The following is a 21,702-nucleotide window of genomic DNA, read 5'->3' on the forward strand; positions in this document are numbered from 1 at the left end:
CTTTATGCGTGATGTCCTCATAGACTAGCTGGAAGTGGCATTTTTTTGCTGAGAAGACGAGGTCTGAACGTGCTTGACAAACTCATTTCCTGGAGAACAACATGAAAAAGCAGATGTGGCCAATGGAGGAAAGCTGCTGCTCACACGCCCGTTCAGTGGGTTTCCTCTATTGAGCTTCAGCGCACAGCGACTGCATCACTTCACTGCATGTGCCACTCAATGGAAAATGGGTTCCATCGACGTCTTTGGTGTCATGTGTAAGTCTGAGTGTATCCATCTGTTAAGAGACGCGTTAAAGAGTACTTATCTCCATTTGTTTTAACAGATATTGCTGCTCTCTGTTCTGCTCTGGCTTATGAGGATGGTGAGAAACTTTACTGTTTGAAATACATGTATGAGACGAAACTGAGCTTGAAGGTGTCCATATGCATTTCTCTCTTTTTTGTGTGTCTCAAGTATTCAGCTTTGTATTCTTCGAGATTTATGTTGTCTAATCTGAGGTCAAGCAGAACCAAATGAAAACATGTTGAGGAAGTTACACAGATGAAACATGAAGTACTTTGTTCTCGTGCGAGTGACACTTCCTGAGACAATTTTGGATCAGGTTTTTGTGCTATATTTATTGTCTGGATTTCATATTATTTTACCATATTTCGAAATTGTCCCGCCACCTGTGATCCCCTTTTAACCTGTCATTATTCATTTTCGTGCATGTTTCAGAAGGACTAATGCTGAGACTGCAGCTTGTGCTCATATTACACTGACTTTTATTTAATGTTGCTCTTTAACTGGCTATGCATACCAGTGTTTATTGTCTGAACTGAAGTTTAAAATGTGAGAGACCCTACACATAATGGAACAAAATCAGCAAGTGTAGTTTGACTGCTCTTTTAGTGTGTGATGTACTCATGACGATTAACGCAGCACACGACATACAATGATATTTCCATTGACAATCTGCAGTGTCTTGCCCCAAGCCAATTGTCTGTTGTAGTTCCAAAACGGACTTGTGCGAAGCAACGTGGTGCCACGGGACAACCAGACTGATGCAAAATACAAAGCACAAGAAAGAGTTATTGATGAAGAATTAGAAGAACGTAGGCTAACTGTAAGCTTATGTGCTAGCTATAGTGCCGTTGCAAACTGCCATCCTTGTCATTTTCATTGTGGCTATTGATTTGTTAGATGTGATTATCAGAACACGCAACACATGCAGGTGCTTCTGTATTTGCAGCAAAAGCGTGAGCATATGCTCACTTCCTGGTTCGCTCCCATTCCGTTTCGCTTCACTGTCACCGGGTCCCAGCCTCAGTCAAACGGACTCATTGACTCAGGAGGTGATTGGCTTTCCCCACTCACGTGAAGATTTTTTTAAGGTTTATATTGAATATATGTAATATTTAAGAATGTCAGCCTGACCCGTCGTGGACCCCATTTTGGGGACAATTTGACAATAAAGTTGTATCAAATCCAATCCAAAATCCACTCTTAACACACCTGAATCGAAAGCATATTCTTATAAGGCTTAAGATAGTCTGGCGTTTGAAGTCCAAGTCAAAAAGACATTACTTTTCGAGCACATCATTTGATTGCAATGCAATTTGCTCCCTCCAAAATTACAACAACCATCTTTCTCTTGTCGCAATGTGTTTAAACTGAAAAATTAACTGTGCTATCATCTCCCAACGACCCAGTCACTTCCATGTTGATGGACATTGTGCCAACCAGTGCTCCGCCAAATGAAAACAAGACGATCTATGGTGAGGAAAGGAGCGAGAACAAAAAGGGGTTCCCCTCCAAGGCGCACTACTTCATGAAATGATTAAGTGGCCTGATTGTTTCAATTTTGGTTTTCCATTTCTACTCCAAGAAGATATTCAATACCTTTGCAGGAGAATTGCACAGAAATTTTGACTGATGTCATCTCTTCCCTTCTGGCAGTCACCTCCATGTTTAGAAACCGTTTCCCAACGACTGAAGCATCAACTGAGATGCCAACGAGTGAATCATCAACTGAGACGCAGACTGTCTATGGTGAGTACAATCTGGAAACATGGTTGAAATGAGAATGTGCAGCGGTAAATGAACAAAAGGAACATAAAGAAAGTCCACCGCCGTGTAATCCCCCCTTCCATCATAACCGGGGTCCCGTTTCAGATCAAGACCGCAAAAAATGAAATCCACATAAGAAAAATAGTAAATACAGCCACGGCACGTTTCCATAGCATTTTACGACACCCTTTTTTCAAGGTCTTTAAACACACTTCTGAAATAATACAAAAACATTGAAACACATATAATACAGTATATTGAGAGAGAGAGAGAGAGAGAGAGAGAGAGAGTAAGAGCAACAGATAACAGAAAAATATTGTCGAAACAAGGTACCAATCCCGATGTGTTTCCAGTAAACAAATGATGTTACTTCCGAACTAACACACTTATCATCCCCTAAGGTACATGAGTAATCATGCGCAAAGATGTACATTACAAAAAGGAACCTACTGCTGTCGCTTGCTGTAGGTGTAAAAAGCAGGATTGAAGAGACTGACATTCAATAATCTTCAAGCAAACTAGGGTGAAGTTGAAATACTGTACTTCCTGGTTTGAACTTCTCTTTAGTGAAATTTACCAAGTGTCAAGCTAAATAGTGTCCCTCCATCTAGTGGAATTACCATCAAAACCAATGGGAGGCTGAACAAAATAGTTATGAATTGTACAAAACAAAATTATCAACAAAATAGCAAGACGGTATACCTGGAACCCGCGATGGGAGGGTGGACAGTTTACTCTGCAATTTATTCAACTATCATGTCAACTGCATTTATTTCCACACATTTCCAGAGCCTCCAGTCCCATCACTGCAACTGCAGTCCCCCTGGTGGGACGTGTTCCCCTTTGAGAAAGCAGACTTTGGATGTCGTGTCAACAGCAGCTCTGACTGGAGCTTCATTTGGTACAGAAATGGCCAGCGCTTGCATGACGTACACCAAAATGTCTCGTCCAATCTGTCCAACCAAGCGGCACTCACGATCACCGCAGAATCTCAGACGGAATCTGGAATGTACTCTTGTAAAGCTCATCACGAAGTGAAGGGCGAGTCCATCCACAGTAACCTAATTGAACTGAAAGTTTATGGTAAGTTTCCTATCTCTCTAGTCTTCTTTATTAAAAATGATATCAATGTTAATTTGTGATCCCTTCTTACCGGTTAGCAAACAAGCCCAAACCAATGTTGGTGCTTAACCCGAAGTTGCAGAAAATGTTCCCTGGAGAATCTGTCACCTTCCAGTGCGTAATGGACATTTCCTCTGGATGGCACTATATGTGGTACCACAATGACAAGCAAATTCAAGGATCTCTTGAAAACAGTTTCAGAATAATTTCTTTAACAGTGTCCGACAGTGGTCGTTACTACTGCAAAGCCAAGAGAGGACAAAATCCTTTCTACTCAGAGCAGAGTGAAACATCAATGCTGGAGGTCTCTGGTAAGGATGACACACGACTTGATGGGTTGTTCGATACATGCCGTTCTCCTTTCTTCATTGTTCTGACTGCCACTCGTCTAACTTCAGAACCACCCACGCCAACCGTGAAGCTGCGGACTTCTTGGTCAGACGTCTTCCAAATGGAAAGCGTGGAGCTGACTTGTGATGTGGGCAGACCTAACTGGACAGTCACTTGGTACAGAAACGGATTGGCGCTCCAAGAGGACCCGGCGCTGGTTCTGAGCTTCGGGGGATCTCTTCTTAACATCACCTCTGCTTCTCGAGCCCACGGGGGAAGATATGCCTGCAAAGCACACCTCGAGTCCAGGGGAGTCAGCTCTGATTTCAGCAACACCACAAGTGTTACAGTCTACGGTAAATGATGTTTTTCTGCTTCTTTTCTACATAGTGTCTATGTCGTACATTATATATTCCTGGAAGCTTCATTCTAAGTGTTTAGTTGTCTGTTGCCATGCCACTCATCTGCCTATTTATATTTTAAAATTTAAAAAAGTGTTTTACCTTCTGATTCTGTACAAATTGACAGATTGTAGTTTTTTTAGGGCTTATGCAATTCTGGGCAGCCCGATGAAGACCAAGAGACTTGTTTCTCTAATGTGAAGCACGCTTGTTGACAAGTAGATTCAACTCTCATGAAAAAGGTTTCATAACGATTTCCAGCAAATATTTTGTGGCCATACGATGTACATTAGAGCTTTCTTATTTTTTGTTCATTTACATGTATAAAACAAAAGAATTAACACACTGAAGTCTTAGCAAACAGTTAAAGGATTGCCTCTTGTAACAAATGACCATGCTGTTCATTACAAAGGTTTCAAGTCTTCAAAATTGCCCTGACCTTTAATAACTGTTTGAAATGTTTCGTAGATGTATGTAGTGTAGATCAGTGTTTCCCAACCAAGGTACTCTATTGTGTTTGTTTTAGAAAATATCCCAAAACCATCACTCAGCAAGTATCCTGTTGTGACCTCAATGTATGTTGGAGAAACCATCACATTCACCTGCAAAGTTCATGTGGGGTCTGGTTGGGTTTACCACTGGTTCAAAGACGAAAAGAAGCTCGTGGCTACAGACAAAACCCTTCGAATCCAACTTGGCCCTCATGATGGGGGGATCTATTGGTGCAAGGCCACCAGGGGCCAAAGAACAGCGACGGACATCAGCGACAGGATGACTCAAGAGGTCCTCGGTGGGTTCAGTTCAATCATCCATCCTTTATATCCATCCATCCGTTTTCTTAATTTTGTGATAATACTCACTATGAATGTGAATGGTTTTCCGTTCCTAACGAATGCTAAAGATACAGCAAAACTAGCGGAATTATAGTCAGCTTGTCGGGTCCATACGCGGAGTTGCTGCTGGCTAGCTTGCACCCTGCTCAGTAGCTTGCACGCTTCCTTTCTGCTGTCTCCCGCAGAGTATTTTGATGCGAACGTAGCATGACGCGTGTCAAAGTGTCGCTTTACCTTCGACCGTTTCATTGATGGTATTTTGTCATTGCAAATTAGATACACCCCAGAATCTGTTCTCTCCACAACGGCGAATCCTTCGGTCCATTCGTCCTGAAGTGTACCATACTCGTCATCTTTGTTTCTTTTCGCCATCTTATTTGTCAAAGGATTAGTTTTGAACTAATGACCCAGTGGGCTAACTCAAAAGGGGGCGTTAACCTGTTTCCCCAGCAACGGCCAACATAGGCCAGTATCAACCAATTAAAATTGCTCCTGCCACCAACTGCAGCCCTGAACAGGACATAAGCAGTGAAAAATCAATGGATGGATTAAACAAGTGTTTTATTAAGTATAAGTGTTGTTGTTGTTTTATCTGCGAGCCAGATGCAATCATCAAATGAGCCACACCTGGCTCGCGAGCCATAGGTTCCTGACCCCTGATTTAGCGTGTTCGATCAGCCTGTTTTTGGAATGTGGGAGGGAACCGGAGTACCTGGAGAAAACCCGCGCAAGCACGGGGAGAACATGCAAACTCTCCACACAGGAAGGCCGGAATCAAATCCTGCACATCAGTAGTGTGAGGTGGATTTGCTAACCAATGTCCACCGAGCTTAGTTCAATCACATGAATGTTTTTTTAATTGAGTCGAAACAATATACCTATGTTTAAATCAGTTTGTAAGTTGAACAGCATTTAGTGTGCACCTTGCTTCCTTCCCAAGCTGTTTTTATTCTGTTGAAACAGGATGTGGTACTGTGCAGGGAGGGGACGGAAATGAATACATTTCGCGGTGAAAATTAAACTGGGGCGGATGGTGGTGACCTGTTTTGTTTTTCTACTTGGTCATTTTTTCCTCTGCATTTTAGATTTTCAGTTACCAACAGTCCATGAATCTTGGGATTTAATTCATGGAGAGAATAGATAGATAGATAGATAGATAGATAGATAGATAGATAGATGTGTGGATTTGAATCAGTATGCCGATCCCGTTGCTAGATTTGGACATAGACACGTCAACAAGGGTCAAGGTCTGCACTCAACTGACTGACACGTTCTTTTTAGAGGAATCAATGCAGTGTTTGGATCAAAATGACTGACTGGGCAGTGTGTGTGTGTGTGTGCGTGTGTGTGTGTGTGTGTGTGTCTTTTCAGAAATTCCTCTGCCATCTTTGACGAGAAGCAGTCAGTGGGCTGACGTGTTCCCCACCGAGAGTGTGACACTGAGCTGCACGATGGTCAACAGTTCTGGCTGGACGTATATGTGGCACCGAGACAATCGGGTGATCCCCGGCGATGACGCCGTGTCTTTTGGGCCGGATGGAGCTACCCTGTCCATCCGCTCTGCTTCGACTTCTCACGAAGGACAGTACTGCTGCTGGGGGAAGCTCAAAGACAGGGCTGTAAGCAGCAACTGCACATCTGGAATGACCCTCAGGGTTTATGGTGAGTCCTCTTTCTTGAACAACACATGCAGTTTGTAAGTCCAAGAAGCACTGCATTTGGAAAAATGCAAACGACGGCATGTAATCACCATTTTCTACTTAGACAACAAACCAATCGCCAAACTGAGGCAGGACCCCGAGGACGTGGTTATGCACACTGGAGATTCCGTCTCGTATAGCTGTCACATCAACCAGTCCTCTGGATGGGAGTATGTGTGGTACCACGATGACACTCGGCTCACAATATCTGGAAACAATTACACAATACCTTCTGTGGACAAAACAAACACTGGATCATATAAATGTGAAGCAGTCAGAGGGAGAACTACTAGTATCTTCAAAACGGAACAAAGTCAAGCTTTAAGGCTCCGAGTTGAAGGTGTGTGTCTCCATCTCCCTTGTAATCATCACCTTCATTATGTGTTTCATCAAGAAACGTTCATATGCAATGTTTTCCCCCCTGCAGAACGGCCATCAGCAAATATAATGGTCTTAACCGGATGGTCTGAGGTCTTCTCCACTGACAGTCTCGTGCTTATGTGTGAGGTGAAAGGTAGCGAGGAAATGTGGACCTTCCAATGGTAATAACAGATTAAGCCACTTACATTTGTGCTGTTCACAAAGACAATGCTAATATACACTTACACAATCGCATGACGCCCAAAATACAACAGCTTGATTAGAGATGATGAGGGAACAATAAGCTTCAATCTCTTTATCCAGCTCATGCCAGCTGGTGGGATCCGTTTTGGTTCTGCTCAAGGTTTCCTTAGATGGGACTTTTCCCCTTTCCACCTTTACTCTGTCACGTAGATGAACACTTGGAGTGGATGTCATGAGGTTATGCAGGCTGACCTAGTGTGTGTGAAATATGCCACGCATCAAACAGGTTTAAGGAAGGCCTGTGGATCATGAACTCATCATCTGACAAATACACGGTAACACCCCAGAATGACCCTGCGCAGAGCCAGTACATTTGCCAGGGTATTCACAGCGGGCGACCTTCTTACTCCCAACGCAGTGATGCTCTCGCAACCAAGAACTTGTGTAAGTTTTGAATTCCGTGTGGAAGTCGGATGTTTGATTAGACCACCAGCAAGTACTTCCTCACGTTCGTTTGTGGCTTTGATTACCTCTAGTGTTAAAGAGGCGGGTGCTTCTTTCCATCTCCGGCTGTATCCTCTTTGGTATCGTCGCTGTTTTCTTCGGCTGCGTTGTTCTCAGAGTCACCAGAAGAAAAGGTGTGGTGGACATTTTAAGGAAGCAACCTTTTGGGGGCCAAGGACAACTACAGGAGAGAATTTCTTCCAGGAATTCCCTCATAATCGTTTCACCTAATCGGCACTTTTTTAAATGATACAATGTTTTTGTTGATTATTTTCTGACCCCCAAGTACCACAGTTTGATTTTGAGGACTGTCAAATGTGAGCCTGTGAGGCCGCACGGTGACCAGGTGTCTTTTTTAATTGTGCAGCAGACCACGATGAAGGGCCGGAGGAGGCCGAGCTCTTCCTCACCATGGCTCAACTCAAGGACCGTGATGGTATGGCGACACGGCCCACTCGCAGTTTCCTCATATTTGATGACTCATTTGGTTGCTATTTTAGAAACCGCAAGCATGGCTTGTCTCAGTCTAGGCGTTGCCATTCGTGTTTTAAGTTCCTCTCTCTTGCCCGCAGACGCTCCTTGTCCGCTGGTTGATTACATCACGGATGAGAAACTAAACGATCTAGCAAAAGGTACAGGCCAGGTGAATGAATGATTTTGCGTCACTAAGATCATTCCTCACTTACGTTTCTTTAAATTTGTCCTGCAGAAGGAGCGGACGTTTGTAGTGAAGAAACGCCACTGCCCGTAACCTCGCAGGATGACCAAGGTAAGGTATTTGTGCTGTATCATAATCAATAATGAGGCTGTCCACATACTCTTTTTGTCTCTTGATGTCTGTAGTTGTGACAACGGAGAGCTGTGAAAAACCTCCAGCGGAGGAAGGTGCTCTGGTCTCCTTTCAACACTGATCTGCCGACGATGTCTGTGTTGAAGTGTTTGAAGCCTGCGTTCAACAGCCAAAGAAAAGTTGATGAGAATATCAACATACCGTATGAGACTGGCTGGCGGTGCAAATGAAAAGTCAAATCTCCACTGATGCACATTGCACATATTATTGGTTGCTTCAAAGTGTAGGATTCTATTTTTGTTGAGCTCATTTACGTACCGTTAAAATATTTTGGAACATTTACTTTGTCAGCTGCCCGCGCCACCCGTGAGGATAAGCGGAGTCATGGATGGATGGATACTTTGTCAGCTTCCTTACCCTCACTGCATGACAGAAGCCCATCGCTGTTCATTTATGCACGACTCATCCAGCAAACACCAGATTGGACAATTTTGATAAATCTTAAAGACAAGAGTTGTACCTTTAATGTAAATGTGACAGCAAAAGTTGTTCTCTGTCTGTCTGTCTGTCTGTTGTGGCCTGTTGGATAATATGTGACGAATAAAATGACAATTAAAAAAATACACTTGAAGTAAAACTTAAAATATTCCACTGGAGAAGAAATCATGTCCATGTATGAACCTGCGAAAGGAAAAAAAACAAGCATGTTTTTTTTTCTGTTGTTTTATTAGAAATCGAAAGACTTCAAACAATGCACATGATCTGCTGGCTTACATTTACTTGAGGATATCAGCCAGTTTCTCCATATAGTAGTCGTAGTTCTCCTTACAGTCTTCCCAGGGAGTGAAGCTCTGGTCCTCCTTCTCCACGTAAGTCTCCCAAACATGTTCGAAGTCAGAGGGCTTCATCATCCTCAGCTTACAGCCAGCGTTCGCCAGGGCCTTGAGCCCCTCCACTATCGCTGGCTCCTCGCTCTCAAACAGACGAGAGCAGAAAACACACAGACGGAGCTTCTTGCGTTGCCGCAGGATGTTGGCCACCTTGGCTGCACAGGCCACGCAGGGACTCGATGTCACGTACCATGTGACGTCATATTCCTGGGAGGGGTTACTATCAGGCAGTACCTTGAAAGGTAAGAGGGGAGAAAAGAGTTTGCACTTCGTGTACGTTTTTTACATTCAAACCAGTACGGTTCTGGTTCAATTAGAAATGCACCGTCTCAATCAGGGGTCACCAACGTGGTGGGAGCCCTCAAGGACGACGTGAGTCTTCCAAAAATAGCTCACCAGTGATGAGACTCCAGCTATATTGTAGAAGTGATCATTTGAAAATGTGAACACTGGCAGATATTTATAATGACATATTTATCTGTTTCATAAATCGCTCATGTGATCAGTGTCTTATCATAAATGAATATCATTAATAATAACGGATGAAGGTAGTTCAAGGAAATTTATTTCAAAAGTGAATACTATCACGCGGCCCGGTAGTCCAGTGGTTAGCACGTCGACTTCACAGTGCTGAGGTACCGGGTTCGATTCCAGCTCCGGCCTCCCTGTGTGGAGTTTGCATGTTCTCCCCGGGCCTGCGTGAGTTTTCTCCGGGTACTCCGGTTTCCTCCCACATTCCAAAAACATGCACGGCAGGCTGATTGAACGCTCTAAATTGTCCCTAGGTGTGAATGTAAGCGTGGATGGTTGTTCGTCTCTGTGTGCCCTGCGATTGGCTGGCAACCGATTCAGGGTGTCCCCCGCCTACTGCCCGAAGACAGCTGGGATAGGCTCCAGCACCCCCCGCGACCCTAGTGAGGATCAAGCGGTTCGGAAAATGGATGGATGGATGGAATACTATCACACTGGCAGCCCTCCGCATTAATCAGTCGCCAAGAAGGAGCTGAGTTTCAAAAAGGTTGGTGACCCCTGGTTTAAACCAATTTAGCTTTCCGAGATTCCTTTAACGGAACTCTGCTTTTTACACGTAATCACCGTCACAGATGAGGAATTTCTTTTATTTATTTCTGATTCAGTGAAATGGGTTGAATACAGTAAATGAACTGAATAATATACCGTACCTCCTTTAATAAGTGTACACATACGAAAAAAATAATACCGGTAATAATAATAAAACTTGCATCATCAAACAATTGCTAACATGTTGATTGTAGCAACAAATGCGACCTGTACTTTCACAAATGGGTTCAAATGTCTGGTCCAGGAAGCTTTGAGGGCAACTCAGGCACCAGTTTATTATACCAGTGTGGGCGACCTTTGAAAGACAAAGCACTGGTGTAACTTTGGAAACCGGCGCAGAATCACCACCGAAGCTGCCATTATGGAAAAGGGATAACAGCAGTGTGAACAGCTGAGTGGGAGAAGCACATTACTTGCTGAAAGAAAGCCTCTTCAGCGTGAGCTGTGGCATGTTCATCCTCCAGATAACCTTTCAAAGGCTCAGTGCTGCCTCCTGGCGTGTCCACTCTGTAGCACAGCAGGGTCTTGTTCCTGCCGGACGAGTACTCCACATTTCTGAACTGAAACTTGAAGTAGAATGGGCTCATCTGCTCTCTGGTAGGAAGTTAAAAAATATACATATATATATGTCAATTTCTGACCACATTGCAAGATTTTGGAACAAATCCCAAAGAGGGTGAGATGATTATTTTGGTCAATAACGTTTAAAAAAGGAGGTGGCGCGAGTAGGCACACACCCTACTCATAAGAACTCCAAATAGAGATCCTCTACTTGTGTGAGTGTGCGTGTTTGTATTGAATGTACACCACTTTATATTCAATCGCCATTTTGCTAACATGGTGAAAATGAACATTTCTGGACAAAAACATAATTCCCCAGTTTTCTGAATTTCCACAGTGCTTATACTGAGAGTTCTAGCCAGCTCGTGTTGGCTCTGGGTTTATGCTGTCAAAACAATTGTTCCCAAATGCTCTGCTAACGTGGTAAACAGAGAAAGAGAAAAAGAGTAAATTAGCTAATGAGAACTGAGTAAAGATTATGCGGAGAGTTTTTAAATGCATGAAGCTTGTGATTTTTTTTAGGATGGTACTTACAAGACAACATATTCACTATTTGGCATTGGCTCAACTTTTATGTGATCAACTTCCTTCCAAATTCCTACAACTTTGCTTATAGTTTGGACCGAGTAACACAGAATATGAAATTAGCTATGAACAAGTGAAAAATAAATAAATAAATACAACTATTTTCATGTGTTTCTTGGGATTATCTTGAGAATTTCTGAATGCCAGAAAATGATGTTTATGATTTTTCTTTAGGGATGTCACAAAATGCAACGCTTGTGACAACATCAAACAGTTCTCTTGATAAAGGACATGGAAGGGGAATATATTTTCCAAATATATTGCCATTGTTGTTAATGCCCTGGTTCACATTCTTCCATATCGCTGCTGTATCTCTCTCTTTTTTTTTTAAATCTTGCGAGATATCAAGATCTCTGTCAAACTAGAGCTAAATCGCAGTTAGCTTCACCTCTCTAGTTACTCTTTTTAAATCGTGTCATCATCAGTGAAGGTTGAAAGAATATACAAGCCTATTTTTGACAAAATAAGGAGTACAAAGTGCAGATTTCTAAAGTGCAGATGTCGTGAGTAAAAGCAAAAAGGTAAGTGGAAAAAATATACTCAATAATAGTTCAGAAATCACAATAATCTACCAAAGAATTGTTCTTCGGTACTTCTCACCACCACTTCCCATCTTTCAGGAATATGTCAACAAGATCATTTTCCACAAGCCCATCTCTGCTAAAGTATATCATGAGGCAAATGAAGCACTGTCCACAAATACTGCAGACAGAAAAAGAGCAAATGCAACAGATAAGCGAGCATCTTACCCACCCTGTAACGATCTCAAATGGTGGCAGTTCAATGGGCTCAAACTCGCCGTTACCATCATTTTTCTTCACTTGCACGGCTGCTGCCCCGGTAGCCTCCCCGTTCCTCTTGTCCTCGTCCATTACACCCGGCTCAGAGGTCTTCTCTGGCTTTTTGGCAACTTTTTCCTGCTTTTTGCCGCATTTGGTCTTTTCTTTCTCCTTCTCGTCATTGGTTTTGTTTTCTGCCTTCTTCTCCTTTCGCTTGACACTGACCCGGCTGGTTCTGTCGGCCATGATTTTGTAGGAAGGGGCAAGCGAGAGTGTTGGATAAAGAGGGGGCGAAGAGCGGGTGCAAGTGGAGTGATAACCCGAGTGGATCAACAAAAATAGAAGCTATTGTGAACCGAGTCATATCATGTGAATGTCTGGCTAGGGCAGGCTTTGTGAACCCACTCCCCCCTCTGGGTCCCCATCCAGGCCCTGGATGCTAAAACGGCAAGAGATAACAAGACAGCATATTGAATGACAAAGCTCGGTCTGGCCTTTTGACACACTTGCTGATTCTTTTGACATTTTGGACAACTGTATGCTTCCAACTTTGCGTTTCAGGGAGGCAATTTAATGTGTCACAGGTTGGCTGCTATCCTGTCCACTAGGTGCTTAAAGCTTAAAGCCAAAGTTGGATGAGTATCAAACCCGACAGTCCTGACGAACTGCACCAAACACCGTTGGGAAGAACTAGAACAGATACTCTGAGCTAGGCCCTCTCTTCTGGATGAATGAACAAATATTACAGCAGGCACCCTGTAGAAAGTCTTTTATCATTGCTCACCTCCATATGTCCTCCCCTTTTAAGTTCCTGCAAATGTTAGAACCAGGTGTCCCTACACTTGTAGCTGACGTGGCGTACTTGGATAGCCGTTCAATTCAGCGACAAAGTGTGACATCCCTGAAACAAAAGATGCCCCTACCTCTTGTAACTGTCAGCGGTCAGCAACAGGCAGATTATTAATAACATGAACTGGTCTGTTTATCCATAAGTGTATACAGGGTTGCCAAGGCTCTCTCAGTACAGAACCATAACTTTTCTTTTTGGCAACTCCGCTGTCCTGCAGTACTAAGCAAAAGCAATAAGCTGCTTAAGCCCCCAGCCACCTAGATACGGGAGTGCAGACAAACACGATGCCTCTCTGTCTTATAAATAGCAAAGGGAGCATTCAGGGTGGCCCAGCCTGCATGTGCCTGTGTCGTGTCCATTCAATCCATGAAATCACGCTCCCATCAATATGGTCCGTTGCGTGGGGGAGGGGAAGAATTGGTTTTGTAACTGCCCCTGTACGTGTCTCTCTGCACTGCAGATGTAATCACTTGGCATGAGGCGGAGTGAGCAGGGGCGTTCAATTACAATTTCCTCCCGTCCTGCAGCCTCTCTCTCAGCCAAGTAATTCATTTGAGAGGCAATTACCAATAGGAGCCGGCTGGTCTAACGCAAATGGATGAGCCGTCACAGTGGTGTGTGGAAAAAGGGAAGGGGGGGTGGGGTGAGAGAGAGAGCGAGCAGGAGAGAATTGTCAAGCTGCATAAACAATCCACAACACACCAAAGGGATGGGCAAAAGAATAATGATCGCCGATATTAGGAACTACATTTGGAACTCGAGTGATGTCATACTGGAGGGAAAGGATTTGAATAAAATATAAATACGTTCTGCATAGAACCCCAAACAGCCATCTGTACCTTACACCCGAGGCCCAACAAAACAATACATTTTAGACCCAACTTCACCTTACGCCACTGGACCAATGGCACCTTACACCCGAGAATCTGACACCTCATGTACAAGAACCTATGCCGACGCGAGCGCCAGTGCCACCTTAAAACCCTTCAAGCAATGACACCTCTTAGACATTCAAACACAGGCGTCAAGCTCCGGTCCTCGAGGGCCGTTATCCTGCACGTTTTCCTCCATCATCAGGATCATTATCAGGCTCCCGAAGAGCTTGCTGATGCGTTGATCATTTGAATCAGCTGTTTTGCAGCAGGGAGAGATGGAAAACATGCAGAAAGCGGCCCTCGCGGACCGGAGTTTAACACCTGTGCCATAGTACCGAAGACACTTCAAACCCAAGACCCCAAAACACTGCACACCCTTCAAAGATGCACCATCCCTGCATTTGCCTGCATTTTGTCCAAATTTAGTCAGAACTGGAAATCAGTCAGAAGCTTTGTGTCTAATAATATGATGCCTACACATTGTTCATTAATTTACAATAACAAGTCAAGGTCATTTATTAAGTGCTTGTGATGAGGCATACACAGAGATGAAAAATATTGGTGTTAGTGGTTGATGCATCGTCAGTTCGGCATTTTAAAAAAATCTAATACATGAACTTTTTTTGTTAATGTATATCAGCAACTAGAAGTCTTATACAAAATAGTTTTAATGGAACCAGTGGATTAAATGTCTCGGGGGAACGGTTGGATAAAGATAGTATGGATATGTGGAGACAAGGTCAGGCAAAGTCAAATAACAAGTAGTTCCCTTTATTCCTTAGCATGTGGTGTGACATTTTGTATAAGGCTGCAAACAATGAGACTAAGTCCACAATAATCTGTAATTGGCTTTGAGGTAGATAAGTGTCTCCAGGTTCTTTGGTAAGAGTCGTCCTCTCTCGGGCCGCAGACAGCGTTGGGCCTTGCTGAAGATGCTTTCTACCACGGTGCTGCAAGCGGGTATGGTCAACGCCCTCTTGGCCACCTGGGCGAGAAGCGGGAAGTCAATAGCTTTACGTCGCCAGTAATGCCAAGCCTCTTCATCCGTGGGTTCTTCTCTCAAGTAGATGGCTAGCTCCTGCTCCAGGCTCTTGGCCTGTGTCACGGGTCTCTGTTTGATGAAAGAGAACAGTTTGCAGGGCCGAGCCAGCGGCGACACGGGCGACGGCGCCGGGGCTGGAGACGTGTAGGAATGAGGAAGTTGTTCTGTGTTGGAGTCTGCCGAGTATTTGGATAATTCTTTGACAAGAACTTGTCTGTGCCATTCAGGGTCACTGCTCCATGTGAGTTTGAATTGGGGGTCGAGGGTGGTGGCGGTGATGTAGAGGGGGTCTTCCAGGATCGGGGCGAGACGACGCTCTGCGGCCTGGCTGAGGCTGGCCATGAGAGAAGGACAATTGGGGGTTGACGTCTCAGAAAGATGCTTGCGTAAGCCCAGCACGCAGGGGAGTGCCAGGCTAATGGACACATGTCTGTCTGTCTGTGTGTCAGTCTGGGTTTCTGCCTGTCGTTCCCCACGCACCATGTCCCAGGCTTCCATGAAGGGCTCCAGAGTGTCAGTGAGTTCCCTCAGCAGCGCCGTCTCCGTAACACCGAGCACCATTTCCCCAGGACCACTCATCTCCTCCAAGACCTCCACAGACTCCAACAGTCGACGAAGCACCTGCATCCCAACACAGACACACCATAAGACGACAACTTCCCGATACGGCATTTGAGTCCATGGACCTCAACATCCCCTGTACGATTTAACTGCTTATGAATAATAGAACAAAACATTCTAAGAGCAGAACGTGTTCATTTGATCTTTTGTCTTTCTCGGCTAGCTTGCGTTAATATAATTCAACATCAGTAGAATTAATCCCTCAATTGTGCTGCAAGAGGACATTGCATTTAGACCAGGGATGCCCATTACGTGGATCCTGATCTACCGGTAGATCGAAGACAGGTCCCAAGTAGATCCGAGGAGTGTCGAGGAGGAAAAAAAACAAACAACCATTTGTGTGTCTTTGTACATGTTAGTAATATATATTTTTTGTGTTAATGTACGCTGCACCCTAATCATCCTATCAGTCTCATTTTCACAAAATAAATATTTAAAAAATAAAATAAAGCAGTTAAATCTTGAATTTACGATGGCGCGTGATTACGTCACCGGAAGTTGTTAGCGCTCAGCAGTCTGCAATTGCAGCTTGTGATCAGCGCTGTTGCGCTCTATCTTTTATCGTCATTATTCTCATTCAGAGTTTGCTTTGTGTACAATTCACCGAGGGCACGGGCAAAGAATAGGAATCTAGGGGGGCCCAGGGAAGCACTTTAAAACGGTACGTGTGAGCTACGACAGTTAACAGGCTGCAAAAGTGCATCGCATGCCTCAGTTTCAGGCTGTTTCTCATCATAGTGCGTGCGTGCGTGCGTGCGTGCGTGCCGGTAAGGGTAGATCCCGGGAGGTTAGTTGATCGAAAAGTAGATCTTTGATGCAAAAGGTTTGGGCACCCCTGGTTTAGACTAATACAAGTGTCTGGTATCGCAGGCATGAGTTCCAGAAATCCAGGAACAATTTGGTTTTTGCGTCTGAAAGTGTTTAGGAAGTGAACTCCACTTCCTCGAGCAGGGGTCACCAACATTGTGCCAACGACTGCACGAGTACGTACGTGCGTACCTGTTCTAAAAAATAGCTTATCTGTGACTGGACATTGTGATTTCCTTGGAATGTTGTAGAAGTGATCATCTGACCATGTAAATGTGGCATGTGATATTGGCAAGTCTGCTTTTGAGTCTGGGTGAGTGTGTTGGCGCATCCGTGTCTGTGGCGCTCCGTAGTCTTTTCATAGATCGCATTTCAAATGAATGCATGAGTTCCAGATAGGAAATTGAACAATTAGCATTAAGAGTTAAAAAGTTAAGAAGGGGGTTACTCTAACAGCAATTAGTGAGCTCAGATATACCTTAAGCTGGGTAGCCCAGTCTCGAATCAGTCGCGAAGCATTTCCCAGGGCCCCGATCTCCAAGCCAGGTCCATCAAACACCTGACTCAATTTCTCTGGTGGAACCACTGTTGTAATGTAGCTGTAGAAGCGGCCAGCTTTGGCCAGCACAGAAGAGAGCTGCGTACAAGAACGTAACGCCTCTCTGACACAATGGCTAAGAGAGCGAGAGAAGCAGTCCACACGACAAACGCCAAGATCCCGATCCCACGAGTCCTCCCAAGCTTCGTCTCCCGCGTGTCCATTCCTAATGCCTCCCGCGGCAACGTTCCACCTTTCTGCGTCGTCTTCCTCATCCTCCTCTTGGCAGAAACCGGGTAGACAGCATGGCTTCACAGTAGTCGTGGCCAGAAGCGGGTCAGACACAACACGGAAGGCTCTTCCGGACACGCCGTGAGAGTGACACACTTCTTCAAAATCTGAAAGAATCCGATTCCCACTGAGGGGCAGGCACGCCAAGAGAGCTGAGCTCATCTGCCATTCCAATGACAGAAAGTGGCAGGTGACACCAAGGTAACTAAAGAATGAGAGGTCAGCCCATAAGCCTAGAAAACCAATGATCACTGTGCTAGTATGCCACTATTGTTTGTTTGTTCGCAATCCTTACCCTAACGTGGCTGCGGATGAGGCCCTCCAGACATCCAGGCTGAGGCTGAGGGCATGTGCTGAAGCCAGGGCCTGACGGATAGTCACCTGGGCCTGGTAAGTGTAGGCTGGGAGGAGCTGGTTCTGGATGTAGTACTGGGGATCCGGTGTGTAGCGTGGCTCCAGGAGCTGAAGCAGTACTCTGAAGCCACCGTTTTCCACCATGGAGACTGGCTGCAGATCGCGTACGATCATCTTTGCGATCGCCTCGCTTATCAAGACCTGTGGTTATAATCATGATCAAAAGGGCAGTTATTTGCGAGGCTTCCGTTGGGCCCTGGGCTCTGCTATCTCAGGGTCCGACATTAACCCAATTTGGGCGGTGGCCCAACAAGCCAAATTGTGGTGGCCCTGACAGAACCCACACTGGCCCCGATTTGAAACAACGCTTGACGAAATGTAGATTTCGTGGCAACATCGCACGACAGTAAACACACTCTGCACTCCCCAGGATATAGATGTGATTGAAACAATACTTAACGAAATGTATAATTATACATGTTTGCCTACTTTTGAATGAAAAAACGAAGTGTGTAACCTCAGCAGCCCAAATGAACACAAGTACAGGCAAGCAAGATAGCTGCTTAAAAAAATGCATATGCTCCACTCCGCAATACATAGATAATGTAATTTACAAAGTAAAACAATAATTAACAAATTTCAAAATTATACACAGTATGTTCTTCTACAAGTGAATCATGTAGAGAACCGTCTTAGTGGGCAACATGCATCAGTACATAGCATCAGTGGGCAATCAAGGCAGCCACAAAAAACACCCCAAAAAAACAAAATCAACATTCTATATAAAGCCAATAGGCCTACCATTGGATAATGCACGCCAGAATGTAGCGCGGGCGCCACGGGCCACTGTTAATATCGGACCCCGCATCTGCAGTCCACCGCTTCGTTTTTAACCATCACCATCTTTGTAATCATATTTACCTCTCTTCTTGATTAAATGTGGTTGTTAGACATCTTTCTTGAGTTAATTCAATGAGAGTTAGACTGTACTTTTTACACTTCGGACTTTCTCTGAACTTATCAGTCCATTCTCTTCGGCAATTCTCTTACTCTCAAATGCCACCGCTCCTACCACCTGGGACAAAGAATGCTACTTCATCGAGCACAGGAGTGTCCAAAGTCGGTCCTCAAGGGCCGCTGTCCTGCCTGTTTTCCAGCTGTCCCAGGAGCAACACATCTGATTTTTGAATAATCAGGATCGTTCTAATGCTGCTTCAGAGCTGGCTGTTGAGCTGATCATCTGAATCGGGGATGTTGCAGCTGGGAGAGCTGGAAAACAGGCAGGACAGGGGCCCTCCAGGCCCGCAGGTGGACATGCCTGATCTCGCATCTTGTGCATACGCACAACTACATGTTTGAGCTACAAAATAGTCAGGCTGCCGACTCCATATGTGATGACATGCAAAGATCGGCTCTCTCACCTGACGTGGATCGTGCTTGTCAAACTTGCTCACTCCTCCTCCCTCGCGGACTCCAATCCCTCCAGCACCTGCTCCCACTCCCATGCCCACAGGGAGAGTGAAGCGGGAATTCCCTCCATTGGTCGTCAAAGTGTGCATGGGTGCAGAGGGGTAGCCTTCTCTCTTCATGTCCTTTCTTTTGACAAAGTCATCATACATGGCCTGGTGCTTGCGCTGAATGGGAGCCACAACCGTTTTACTGTATTAACGCCACTTCCACACATGTGCCATTCCAGAATCAGAGGACAATTTTTAAGTGCCAACATTTTTGTTTCAGGTGTTGTTGTTGTTTTTCTGAATCAAGAAATACAGGTAATAAGCCACCATGCAATCGGATTCCTCTAAGCAGGGGTGTCAAACTCTTATTTTGTCGCTGGCCACTTTGGAACTACGTCTTCCCTCAGAGGGCCGTTACGACAGTGAAACCGAATAAATGTTTAATCCTCACATCGTATTATTACTTGTACACATAAAAGAAAAAACAATGTCACAGCTATTTGTCACATATGACAATTTAAGATTACGGTACAGATTCAAGCAAGGGTCAAGGAAGTTGACACATGATTTGCTTTCGCGGGCCACATAAAATGATGTGGCAGGCCGGATTTGGCCCCCGGGCCTTGACTTTGACACCTGTGCTCTTGGGTAACATATATTTTATGAAACCTTTTAATTTGTCTTTAATTTATTTTGATGTGTTTGACACGAACCTGTTGTAGATATGAGTGAGAGAGGTTTTAGAGATACGAGTTGTCCATGGGCATATTTTTTTAGTTAGTTTGTTTTGCTTTGATGTGCAAGCACAAATTAGAGATGTGTTGTATGGTGGCAGATGACTTAACTCATAGGTGTCAAACTCAGGTCCTGGAGGGCCACTGTCCTGCATGTTTTCAAAGTCTCCCTGTTGCAACACACCTGATTCAAATGATCAGATCATCAGCAAGCTCTGCGCAAGCCTGATATTGAACCTGTTCATTTGAATCAGGTGTGTTGCAACAGGGAGACTTGGAAAACATGCAGGACAGCAGCCCTCCAGGACCTGAGTTTGACACCTGTGATTTAACTCATTTCACGACAATCAGTAGTTTGGTAGTTAGAATTAATAAATATTCTTGAGAAGAGAGGCTTCATGCTGTTTGTCACCACTCACAGCTAAAGTTTACTGTCAAACTCAGCGTAAAACAAAGACATGTTGTGCATCTTCTAAAACAACTACATACAAGCCTCCACAAGCTTAATGCGACCACACAATGGGATAATCCATTGGAACATGGGCTAACAATTAGCATCTATATAGCAGTGTTGTTACCTTTAAGAGCAAAACATACTTGAACACAAACGGTGCTGAAAAAGGTGAAGAGAGAGAGTTAGGTTCAGCAACAGTTGGAATTATTTTGCAAATGGCATAGCTATAAACTACAGCACGTGGTAAAATTGGAATTGCGCAAGCTTTGATAGGTCAAACTGAAAAACAAAAATTTAATATGTACCAAAAACCTGATGAGTGAGGACCCCCCCCCCCCCCCCCCCAGTAAATACGTTTTTTAAAATTAGCATCAAAAATACTTTTAGGGACACATAAACCCAAGTCTGATTAAAATTTATTGCTGACCAGTGCTATTAATTAGCATGTTTATATGTTCACAAACACTGATTCTGTTTATGAAAAAGATTGTTTTGTTGACCTTTGTCTAACATGTTGAGATTTTGGAGGGTTTCAGGAGATTCTCAGATTTCAAACTGAGACCTGACACTCATAAAATCTTGGGAAATAGTGTGGCAAAAATGTTGATCATGTTCATCGATGTTTTCCAAAATCCAAGTGAATGTCTGCAAATGCCTAGTTTTTGCTTAAAATGCAATTTATTTCTTATGCGTCTATGGACAGGAGCAGTTGAATGCGAGAGGATTTTAAAAGTTGGCTGAAAACAATTCGCCGTCCCCACTTGCAAAATGACAGCTACGCCCCTGGGGAGGTGGGGAGTAAATGCCCTCCAATTCTGGAATGACCCACATACGACATGGCTATTATTCATTCTCATAGCGTTTGGGGGGAATTACCTTAAGATGCGTGACGAAGTTGGACGTGACGCTGCGCTTCGCTTGGATTCTCGTGCCACACGCTTTGCAGTTGGATTCGATTTTGCCATTCTCCCCCTCGAACACAATATTAAAGTAATCCAAAATAGACACCTTCGAAATGGACGCCATGGGCGCAAACATTAGCTCTCGCCTGCACCCGATCAGAAATCACGAGCAAGGACAATGATGATGATGATGATGATGGTGATGGTGGTGATGGTGATGGTGGTGATGATGAGGGCGACGTATCGGTCCTTCCTCGCTGACTTTCATGGGCACTGGTCTTCGTGTTTACTTCCCCGACCCCCGGTCACACAAATTTAAAAAAAATTATAAGGGAGACGACGAAGGAAAGAAGAGGAAGGTGCACAAAAGGGCACAAATTGCGGTGATGGGTGGCTTACACGAGCGGAAAGCAAACACAGGCGATTGCGGATGTCAGCAGGAAAACAACAGTTGAGGATACATCCGCCGTTCGGAGGCAGGAGTCCAGACGACACTACAGTGATTTTGCGCGTGTGCGCGTGAGCCCGGACCAGGAAGTGCACGCAAGAGCCAGAGTTTCATTTCCGGATGCTGCTTGGATGGCAC

General features: G+C 44.5%; 3 protein-coding genes across 6 annotated transcripts; 1 reads left to right on the plus strand and 2 right to left on the minus strand.

Moving 5' to 3' along the window:
- Positions 1-97: 97 nt before the first annotated feature.
- On the plus strand, positions 98-8,919 carry LOC147210777 (Fc receptor-like protein 5). Of its 4 annotated transcripts, XM_086116459.1 has the most exons (18): positions 151-257; positions 326-364; positions 1,235-1,337; positions 1,695-1,760; positions 1,942-2,034; positions 2,842-3,135; positions 3,213-3,485; positions 3,573-3,860; positions 4,432-4,695; positions 6,110-6,400; positions 6,503-6,778; positions 6,866-6,980; positions 7,289-7,446; positions 7,539-7,640; positions 7,874-7,942; positions 8,079-8,138; positions 8,216-8,275; positions 8,350-8,919. In XM_086116459.1, the coding sequence occupies exons 2-18, from the start codon at positions 356-358 to the stop codon at positions 8,415-8,417; spliced, it is 2,589 nt and encodes an 862-aa protein (XP_085972585.1). In that variant the 5' UTR covers positions 151-257; positions 326-355; the 3' UTR covers positions 8,418-8,919. The 4 variants fall into 4 exon arrangements, with proteins under 4 accessions (XP_085972603.1, XP_085972611.1, XP_085972585.1 ...); XM_086116477.1 differs by lacking the exon at positions 1,235-1,337 and having other exon boundaries at positions 98-257; XM_086116469.1 differs by lacking the exons at positions 151-257; positions 326-364 and adding an exon at positions 373-1,108.
- On the minus strand, positions 8,835-12,588 carry apobec2b (apolipoprotein B mRNA editing enzyme, catalytic polypeptide-like 2b). Its single transcript, XM_086116497.1, has 4 exons — positions 12,166-12,588; positions 10,680-10,860; positions 9,071-9,420; positions 8,835-8,977 (listed from the first exon to the last, which is right to left on the minus strand). The coding sequence occupies exons 1-3, from the start codon at positions 12,435-12,437 to the stop codon at positions 9,073-9,075; spliced, it is 801 nt and encodes a 266-aa protein (XP_085972623.1). The 5' UTR covers positions 12,438-12,588; the 3' UTR covers positions 8,835-8,977; positions 9,071-9,072.
- A 2,083-nt stretch (positions 12,589-14,671) lies between these two features.
- LOC147210779 (zinc finger BED domain-containing protein 4) lies at positions 14,672-21,673 on the minus strand. The gene is made up of 5 exons (XM_086116509.1): positions 21,091-21,673; positions 18,991-19,203; positions 17,511-17,770; positions 16,865-17,420; positions 14,672-15,579 (listed from the first exon to the last, which is right to left on the minus strand). The coding sequence occupies exons 1-5, from the start codon at positions 21,250-21,252 to the stop codon at positions 14,740-14,742; spliced, it is 2,031 nt and encodes a 676-aa protein (XP_085972635.1). The 5' UTR covers positions 21,253-21,673; the 3' UTR covers positions 14,672-14,739.
- Between the last annotated feature and the right edge of the window lie 29 nt (positions 21,674-21,702).

Source organism: Hippocampus guttulatus, chromosome 1 (genome assembly GCF_054856545.1).
Source record: "Hippocampus guttulatus isolate MCC_2025c chromosome 1, RoL_Hgut_1.0, whole genome shotgun sequence".
NCBI classification, from domain to species: domain Eukaryota; kingdom Metazoa; phylum Chordata; class Actinopteri; order Syngnathiformes; family Syngnathidae; genus Hippocampus; species Hippocampus guttulatus.

Excerpts from the sequence above, each read along its gene's own strand:
- LOC147210777 (XM_086116459.1), top strand. Across the intron at positions 7,641-7,873 it reads CAGAGTCACCAGAAGAAAAG|CAGACCACGATGAAGGGCCG; the intron begins GTGTGGTGGACA and ends TTAATTGTGCAG. Across the intron at positions 8,276-8,349 it reads AACCTCGCAGGATGACCAAG|TTGTGACAACGGAGAGCTGT; the intron begins GTAAGGTATTTG and ends TGATGTCTGTAG.
- apobec2b (XM_086116497.1), bottom strand. The coding sequence starts at position 12,437 with ATGGCCGACAGAACCAGCCGGGTCAGTGTCAAGCGAAAGGAGAAGAAG. Across the intron at positions 10,861-12,165 it reads CCATTTGAGATCGTTACAGG|AGAGCAGATGAGCCCATTCT; the intron begins GTGGGTAAGATG and ends ACTTCCTACCAG. Across the intron at positions 9,421-10,679 it reads AAGAGGCTTTCTTTCAGCAA|GTACTGCCTGATAGTAACCC; the intron begins GTAATGTGCTTC and ends TTACCTTTCAAG.
- LOC147210779 (XM_086116509.1), bottom strand. The coding sequence starts at position 21,252 with ATGTTTGCGCCCATGGCGTCCATTTCGAAGGTGTCTATTTTGGATTAC. Across the intron at positions 17,771-18,990 it reads ACAAGCACGATCCACGTCAG|GTCTTGATAAGCGAGGCGAT; the intron begins GTGAGAGAGCCG and ends TTATAACCACAG. Across the intron at positions 15,580-16,864 it reads ACTGGGCTACCCAGCTTAAG|GTGCTTCGTCGACTGTTGGA; the intron begins GTATATCTGAGC and ends GTTGGGATGCAG.